The sequence below is a fragment of the Dromiciops gliroides genome, chromosome 3 (assembly GCF_019393635.1).
Source record: "Dromiciops gliroides isolate mDroGli1 chromosome 3, mDroGli1.pri, whole genome shotgun sequence".
Taxonomy (NCBI): domain Eukaryota; kingdom Metazoa; phylum Chordata; class Mammalia; order Microbiotheria; family Microbiotheriidae; genus Dromiciops; species Dromiciops gliroides.
The window spans coordinates 195,516,683-195,526,026 of record NC_057863.1 but is presented as its reverse complement, the minus strand read 5'-3'; the positions used below and the strand labels follow the sequence as shown (position 1 = coordinate 195,526,026).

Below are 9,344 nucleotides of genomic sequence, written 5' to 3'. Positions count from 1 at the left end.
GATTGACCTAGTACCTTTAACAGGCAATAAATTTAGTTAAAGTAAAATGAGTAAATGTAGTTTTATCCTCTATTCCCCTCCATGTACTCTATGAAGATGCTAGACATCCTTCTTTTCCTTGAATATTTCTCTCCAACTTCCAGCTCTAGATTTTTTTGTTGCTGTCTCCCATGCCTGGAATGCTTTCCCCCTTTATGTCCTCTTCCTGGCAGCCTTCAAGACTGAGCTAAAAATCCCACCTCTGCAAGAGACCTTTCTGGGTTTTCCATTGTCCTCCCTTCTCAGTGTTATCATTTTTATTTGGAGATTATCTCTCATTTACACTCTATATGTCTTATATAGACATAGTTATTTATATTTTGTCTCTTTCAATAGAATGTAAGCTTCTTGAAGGAAAGAACAACTTTTTTTCCTTTCTATGTTTTTTGAGTGCTTATTTAACACACTGCCTGGCACACAGTTGGCATTTAACAAATGCTTATTTACAGACTGGCTGATTATGTTTTTAGAGCCATTGATTTCCTTCAGAATGAATGGATTGAAATTAAATCAAATTTCATAACTGTAATGATTAATAGTAGAATCAAGAGACAGAAAATCTGCAGAATGACTATGTTCTGGGATAAGCAGGAACCTCTAGCAACTTCTTTAAGGGGCATTAGCCACAAGGAGCTTTCCTCTGAATCTTTAGTTTCTTCAGAAGATTATTTAGGCAGTATACTTGGATTAGATTTCTAAAAAGGAATTCAAGGTAAGCACAAACATATGCATTAAAAAATAATTACCGGGGCAACTAGGTGGAGCAGTGGATAAAGCACTGGCCCTGGATTCAGGAGTACCTGAGTTCAAATCCAGCCTCAGACACTTGACACTTACTAGCTATATGACCTGGGCAAGTCACTTAACCTGCATTGCCCCACAATAAGTAAATAAAATTTTTTAAAAAAAGTAATTACCTCGGGGCGGAGTCAAGATGGCGGGGAGGAAGCAGCAAGCTGCCTGAGCTCTCCTTATGTTCCCTCAAAACGAACATTAAATCAAGCCTCTGGACGGATTCTCAAACTACAGAACCTGCAAAGAGACAGAAAGACACAGTCCTCCAACCAGAGATAATTTAGAAGACTTCAGGAAAAGGTCAGTCTGACTCAGGCAAAAGGGAGGCCCAGCACAGGGCAGCAACTCAGCGCCAAGGGGGTCGGGGCAAGTCAGCAGGAGCTGCGGGCCACAGCCGAACAACTGAGGCTCCTGGAACCTGGCTCAAAAATCTGGTGGCCAAGAAGGACAGTGGGAAAACCTACCTGCACCGGCACGGAGGGCCACGAACGGCGGGATCAGACGCCGGGGTCTGGTGCCTGGCTGGCCAAGCACAATCAGACAGGAAGTGCAGGGTGGGGCATCTCCACACACCATAAAGGCCTCAGAGTAAAAGCCCGGTCACACAGCACCTATACACCTGCACAAGAAGCCCAAAACAGGGACCCTGGTGCCCCCAGAGCAGACCTCAACTTAAAGAATAAATAAATAAGCTGCAATAATGAGTAAGAAGCAAAAAAGAGCCCTCTCCATTGAGAGCTTCTGTATCAATTAGGGAAGAAGCCAACACAAACTCAGATGAGGACAATAGCCTCAAATTGTCTACATCTGAAGCCTCACAAGGGAAGGTGAATTGGTCGCAAGAACAAAAAGCCTTCCTGGAAGAGCTCAAAAAGGATTTTAAAAATCAATTGCAAGAGGTAGAAGAAAAAATGGGGAGAGAAATGAAAGCAAAACAAAAAAACTATGAAAAAAAGAATCAGCAGCTTGGAAAAGGAAGCTGAAGAAAACAAAGCCTTAAAAAATTCATTTGGCCAAATGGAAAAAAAGCTGCATAATCTCACTGAAGAAAACAATACCTTAAAAAATTCACTTAGCCAAATGGAAAAAAAGGTGCATAATCTCACTGAAGAAAACAATGCCTTAAAAATTAAAGTGGGACAGTTGGAAAATAAGGAATCCATGAGACACCAAGAATCAGTCAAGCAGAATAAAAAAAATGAAAAAATAGAAGAAAATGTGAAATACCTCATTGGAAAGACAACTGATCTGGAAAACAGATCGAGGAGAGACAATTTGAGAATCATTGGGCTGCCTGAAAGCCATGGCCAGAAAAAGAATCTAGACACCATATTCCAGGAAATTATTAAGGAGAACTGCCCTGATATCATAGAGTCAGAGGATAAAATCATCATTGAAAGAATCCACTGATCACCTCCTGAAAGAGACCCCAAAAGGAAAACTCCAAGGAACATTGTAGCCAAATTCCAGAATTATCAGATGAAGGAGAAAATACTCCAAGCAGCCAGAAAGAAGCAATTTAAATATCATGGAGCCACAGTCAGGATTGCTCAGGACCTGGCAGCTTCAACATTAAAGAACCGCAAGGCTTGGAATATGATATTCAGGAAGGCAAAGGAGCTTGGATTTCAGCCGAGAATCTATTACCCAGCAAAAATGTGCATTTTCTATCAGGGGAAAAGATAGACATTTAATGACATTGGGGACTTTCAATGTTTCCTGGTGAAAAGACCAGAACTGAATAGAAAATTTGATCTCAACATACAAGACTCAAGAGAAGTTTAAAAAGGTAAACAGAGGGGAAAAAAAAAGTTACCCTATTAGGTTAAACTGTTTATATCCCTACACAGGAAGATAATACTCATAACTCTTAAGAATTGTAAATGTATTTGGGCAGAGAGAAGGAATTTATATAGAGGGTATAAATATAAATTGTCTTTGATGTGATGATACAAAAGAATTAAGGGGATAAATAGGGAGTCTATGGGGAGGAGAGGAAAGGGGAGGTGGAATGGGATGAATTATATCATATGAAGAGGTGGAAAAAACCTATTACAATAGAAGGAAAGAAAGGAGGGGGGAACATGGTTTCAACCCTATTCTCATTAGATTTGACTCAAAGAGGGAATAACATATACGTTCATTGGGATAAAGAAACTTAACTCATTCTTTAGGGAAACAAAAGGGGAAGGGAAAGAGGGGCAGTGATAGAAGGGAGGACAAAAGCAAGGGAGAAAAGGGTAAAAAAAAGAGAGGGGGGTGATAAAAAGGGAGGGCAGATCGGGTGAGGCAGGGGTAAGAAGTAAAATGTCGGTGAGGAGGAATAGGGTGAAAGAAGGGGGGAAAAGTACAAAGGGGGTAAATAGAATGGAGGGGAATAGACAGTCAGTAATAATAACTGTGAATGTGAATGGGATGAACTCTGCTATAAAACGGAAGTGAATTGCAGAGTGGATTAAAAACCAGAACCCTACAATATGCTGTTTACAAGAAACATATTTGAAGCAGAGAGATACACACAGAGTAAAGGTAAAAGGCTGGAGCAAAATATATTATGCCTCAGCTAAAGTAAAAAAGACAGGGGTAGCAATCCTTATCTCAGACAAAGTGCAGGCAAAAATAGATCTCATTAAAAGAGATAAGGAAGGAAATTACATCTTACTTAAAGATACTATAGATAATGAAGTAATATCAATATTCAATATGTATGCGCCAAGTGGTATAGCATCCAAGTCCTTAGAGGAGAAGTTAAATGAGTTACAAGAGGAATTAGATAGTAATACTATACTAGTGGGGGATCTGAATCTCCCCCTCTCAGAATTAGATAAATCTAGCCAAAAAATAAATAAGAAAGAAGTGAAAGAGGTGAATATATTACTAGAAAAGTTAGACATGATAGATGTCTGGAGAAAACTGAATGGGGATAGAAAGGAATATACCTTTTTCCCAGCAGTACATGGCACATTTTCAAAAATTGACCATGTATTAGGGCACAAAAACATCATAGTCAAATGTAGAAAGGCAGAAATAGTAAATGCATCCTTCTCAGATCATGATGCAATAAAAATTACATGTAAGAAAGAGCCAGGGAAAAGTAGAATGAAAATCAATTGGAAACTAAATAATTTCATTCTAAAGAATGAATGGGCCAAACAAGAAATCATAGAAACAATCAGTAACTTTATCCAAGAGAATGACAATAATGAGACAACATACCAAAATCTATGGGATGCAGCCAAAGCAGTGCTTAGGGGGAAATTTATAGTTCTAAATGCTTACATGAATAAAAAAGAGAAAGAGGAGATTAATGAATTGGGCAGGCAACTTAAAAAGCTAGAAAAAGAACAAATTAGAAATCCCCAATTAGACACTAAATTAGACATCCTGAAAATTAAAGGTGAAATTAATAAGATTGAAAGCAAAAAAACTATAGAATTAATCAATAAAACTAAGAGCTGGTTTTATGAAAAAAACCAATAAAATAGATAAAATATTGGTTACTTTGATTAAAAAAAAGAAAGAAAACCAAATTACCAGTATCAAAAATGAAAAGCGTGATGTTACCACCAATGAAGTGGAAATTAAAGCAATAATTAAGAAATATTTTGCCCAACTGTATGCCAATAAATTTGACAATCTAAATGAAATGGATGAATATTTACAAAGATACAAACTGCCCAGGTTAACTGAAGAGCAAATAAAATCCTTAAATAAACCCATATTAGAAAAAGAAATTGAACAAGCTATTAATGAACTCCCTAAGAAAAAATCCCCAGGGCCAGATGGGTTTACGGGTGAATTTTACCAAACATTTAAAGAACAATTAATTCCAATATTATACAAATTATTTGGAAAAATAGGTGAAGGAGTTCTACCAAATTCGTTTTATGACACAAATATGGTGGTGATACCAAAACCAGGCAAAGCAAGAACAGAGAAAGAAAATTATAGACCAATTTCCCTAATGAATATTGATGCTAAAATCTTAAATAAGATATTAGCAAGGAGATTACAGCAAGTGATCACCAGCATAATACACTATGACCAGGTGGGATTTATACCAGGAATGCAGGGCTGGTTCAACATTAGGAAAACTATTAACATAATCAACCACATCAATAAGAAAACCAACCAAAATCATATGATTATCTCAATAGATGCAGAGAAAGCTGTTGACAAAGTACAGCACCCATTCCTAATAAAAACACTAGAGAGTTTAGGAATAGGGGGAGCTTTCCTTAGAATAATAAACAGTATCTACCTAAAGCCATCAGCAAGTATTATATGCAACGGAGATAAATTAGAGATAGTATGGCAGAAATTAGGCATAGACCAACATCTTACACCTTATACTAAAATAAGGTCAAAATGGATACATGATTTAGACATAAGAGGTGATACCATAGGTAAATTAGGAGAGAAAGGAATAGTGTACCTATCAGATCTTTGGAAAGGAGAACAGTTTTTGACCAAACAAGAGATAGAGTATATTATACAATGCAAAATGGATGATTTTGATTATATTAAATTAAAAATTTTTGTACAAACAGAAGCAATGCATCCAAAATTGGAAGGGAGGCAGAAAGCTGGGAAACAATTTTTGAGGCCAGTGCTTCTGATAAAGGCCTCATCTCTAAAATATATAGGGAATTAAATCAAATTTATAAGAATCCAAGTCATTCCCCAATTGAGAAATGGTCAAAGGATATGAACAGGCAGTTTTCTGATGAAGAAACCAAAGCTATCTATTCCCATATGAAAAAATGCTCTAAATCTCTAATGATTAGAGAGATGCAAATTAAAACAACTCTGAGGTACCACCTGACACCTATCAGATTGGCTAAAATGACAAAAAAAGGAAGATAATAAATGTTGGAGAGGCTGTGGGAAAATTGGAACACTAATGCATTGTTGGTGGAGCTGTGAGCTGATCCAACCATTCTGGAGAGCAATTTGGAATTATGCCCAAAGGGCGATAAAGCTGTGCATACCCTTTGACCCAGCAATCCCACTTTTAGGTCTTTTGCCCAAAGAAATCATGGAAGGGGGAAGGGGACCCACATGTACAAAAATATTTATAGCTGCTCTTTACGTGGTAGCAAGGAATTGGAAGTTGAGGGGGTGCCCATCAATTGGGGAATGGCTGGACAAGTTGTGGTATATGAATACAATGGAATACTATTGTGCTGTAAGAAATGATGAGCAGGAAGAGTTCAGAGAAACCTGGAGGGTCTTACGTGAGCTGATGATGAGTGAGATGAGCAGAACTAGAAGAACATTGTACACAGTACCATCAACAATGAGTGTTGACCTACTGTGATGGACTATATTCTTCTCACCAATGAAATGGTACAGAAGAGTTCCAGGGAAATCATGATAGAAGAGGATCTCCAAATCCAAGAAAAAAAAAAGAAAGAAAGAACTGTGGAGTATAGATGCTGATTGAACCATATTATTTTTTTTTGTTTTGGGTGCTGGTTTTTTTTTTTCTATTTTGAGGTTTTGCATCACTGCTCTGGTTCTTTCTCTTGTAACAGGATTAATGCAGAAATAGGATTAATGTTATTATGTATGTGTGTATATATATATGTGTATATGTATATATATATATGTGTGTATATATATATATATATGTATATGTATAGAGATATATAGATATAGCCTATATCAGATTACCTGCTGTCTAGGGGAGGGGGGAGGGAGGGGAGGGAGGGAGAAAAATCTGAAATTGTAAAGCATGTATAAACAAAAGTTGAGAACTATCTTTACATGTAATGGAAAAAATAAAATACCTCATACATTAAAAAAAAAAGTAATTACCTCAATTTCTTTTTGCAAATTACTTTCTTACTGATTTTCCTTGCAGGTTGAAATAAAAAGAAAATCCTGGTACTTAAGCAAATCTCTTCACTCTAGTAGGTGCAAGTAAAGGAGTCACTTCAGTCACTCACACAGTCCTCACTGACTGGATGCTTGAATTCTTATTCATCATTCTAAATGCAGTAGGAACCTTCATTATTTGCCTATTCTCTCTCCACAATCCTCATATCCTAGAATGCATGGCATCTTTCTCATTTTGCTGCTTATACCTTATAAAGAATGTTTCTCTTCTCATGGAAAGGGAAGTTTCTTCACTGGATGCACATATCCTGGAAGGGCAGGATATGGAGAGAACCCTTCTTAAATGCAGCACACATTCATCTATCTTTCTGCTCTCCTTATGTTGAAAGTCCCCTGTACACAGTCACATTTATACATCACACCCACAAGCCCTTGAGAAGATTATTTAAAAACTCCAATATACTGCATCCTCTAAAACATTCCCAGAGACCTAATTCAGTGAGGTTGGGTTGAAGCACATTAATCCCCTTAACACAGATTCATTATATATAAAAAAAAAACCTGATAAACTGAAGAGACTCTCAAGAAAGTAACCAGGATGGATGAAGGGTACTAGGGTCCAATAAGGTTCAGGTGAAGGAATTGGGCATGTTTAACTGGGAGAAGAGAAAGCCCAGGTCAATCATGATAACTATTTTAATTTTTTTTTAGAAAAAAATTATGCATTGTTGATTACATACAAACATGCTAGCATAAACCCATACTATTTGTGCAAAAATCTTGTACCTATGGTTATTTCTTTAGAACCTCAGCAGTTTTTATTGCCATTAACTGAACTGAACCCTCCTGCATTTGCTATTGAGGGAATCCTCACTGCCCCACCCCAAACCCTCAAAGTTTTAAAGGCAAATGGGCAGCCTCTTTCCTATCATTCTGCAAATATGTCAAACTCTGCTCACCTCTGGAGCAATTTTTGGCTTGTCTGGTCAGTCTTCTCTCAATTTATAGCCCTAACGCCAAGATGCTCCAACAACTTCCCTGCTCTTGTGACACTAACCCTCCTCCCAATGAACTACAAAGTAGCTGAAAAGTCATTGCAGAGCAAGAGGACTAAAAGAATTAAATCAACACAGTAATTCCCCAGAATGCGTGGTAGCTTCTGAAACAAAAAAATTTCCAGACTGAAAAATAAAGAGCCTCTGTCTGTTGTCAAATGTTAATTTATTGCAATAGTCTCCTTTGTAGCTTAACTTGCTGGACATTCCACAGCAACACTATTGATGTCAACAATGACATCATGAGGATGCCTGCCAACATCAAGCTTGATGTTTCCATTGTGTTTAATAATTTTTTGCTTCTTTCTGTCTTGAGGAGGTTCCTTTAGGGCTTTGATGATCAAGTCTGAAGCAGAAGGCACAACCTCAATCTGGGCCTGTCTATTCTGAATGGTAAGTTTCATTGTGATCCTTTGCACTTTCCAGTCATTGGTTGCCTTGGCAATGCCATCACCAACCTTTTTGGGAGACACACCCAAGAGACCAATTTTGGGGTCCAAAGCTGATGTGGCACCAACTTCACCAACAGTACATGTTAAAAACATGACTTTAATTTCATTTGGATCAAATTAGGTGGCACAGTGGTGATGAAGATGGAAGCTCAGCCTGGATACTGCGGAGTGGCTGCTGCTGTCAGATGAACCTAGATTCGGGAGGAACAAAAGAAGTTGCACTCTCACCACCATGAGCTGGGAGCCAAAAAGGATGATAATTATTTTCAAATTTTTGAAGGGTTATCACATAGAACAAGATGAGATTTATTTTGCTTGGTCCTAGTAGGAATGAGTAGGTACCATGAGTGGAAATTACAAAGAGGAAAATTTAGACTTGATATAAGGATATAGAATAGTCTTCCTTGTTAGGTAATGAAATTCTTTCTATTAGAGATCTTTAACATAGGTGACCACATTATTAATATTGTATTGATGATTCCTGTTCAGGTATGACTTGGACTTTTTATCCTCTGAATAACATTTTGAAATCTAAAATTCTGGGATACAATCTCTAATACTTCCAGTCTATCATTTACATAGCTCCAAATTAATATTCTTAATTTCAAGTTGTGGAAATTTATTTTGATTTGGGGACCCTACCTTTAGAGACTGAAATAAGAAAGCCTTAGGCTTTCAGGTTTTTCTTCTCTGTGTGGGTGGGGCTGGTGCCCCTCCCTCTCCACTTCAGTTGAGCCAAAAAAAGCCCCATGGGCTGTACAAGACACCAGGTCAGACAGCTAGAGGAAAAAGCCCCAGCTCCCTTTACCCTGAGCGGATCTGTCCAAGAGATCCCGGGCTCGTCCAGGCCAGCCTCTGGCATAGCCCGTGCAGAGGTCCCTGGGCACACAGCAGGGGGCATGGGCCCGTGGAGCCCTGGGTGTGGTATACAGGGGTCACTCGAGCATCCCCCGCCCCCATCCGCAGCCCCAGTGAGGCTGGCAGATTAGCTTGGTGTGTGTCGGGGCGCAGGGAGCCCGAGATTTGAGGGGTTAGAAGGAAGATATATATACAGGGGGTTGACAAGATTAAGGAGGACTCGGAGACTAGAGACCCTGAGAGGTCTGTAAGAGAAGGGACAGAACAGGAGATGGTACAGCAGTTTGGAGAAAGCTGAGGGAGG

General features: G+C 38.4%; 1 protein-coding gene across 1 annotated transcript; it reads right to left on the bottom strand.

The window, feature by feature from the left end:
- Positions 1 to 7,921: 7,921 nt before the first annotated feature.
- Positions 7,922 to 9,044, bottom strand: LOC122747323 (60S ribosomal protein L12-like). The gene is made up of 2 exons (XM_043993418.1): positions 8,991 to 9,044; positions 7,922 to 8,299 (listed from the first exon to the last, which is right to left on the bottom strand). The coding sequence occupies exons 1-2, from the start codon at positions 9,042 to 9,044 to the stop codon at positions 7,922 to 7,924; spliced, it is 432 nt and encodes a 143-aa protein (XP_043849353.1).
- Positions 9,045 to 9,344: the final 300 nt, after the last annotated feature.

What these genes read in the sequence shown, in the direction of transcription:
- LOC122747323 (XM_043993418.1), bottom strand. Translation starts at nt 9,044, where the DNA reads ATGCCAGAGGCTGGCCTGGACGAGCCCGGGATCTCTTGGACAGATCCG. An exon ending in CTTGGACAGATCCGCTCAGG is followed by an intron (nt 8,300 to 8,990) that starts GTAAAGGGAGCT and finishes TGTGCCACCTAA; the next exon opens with TTTGATCCAAATGAAATTAA.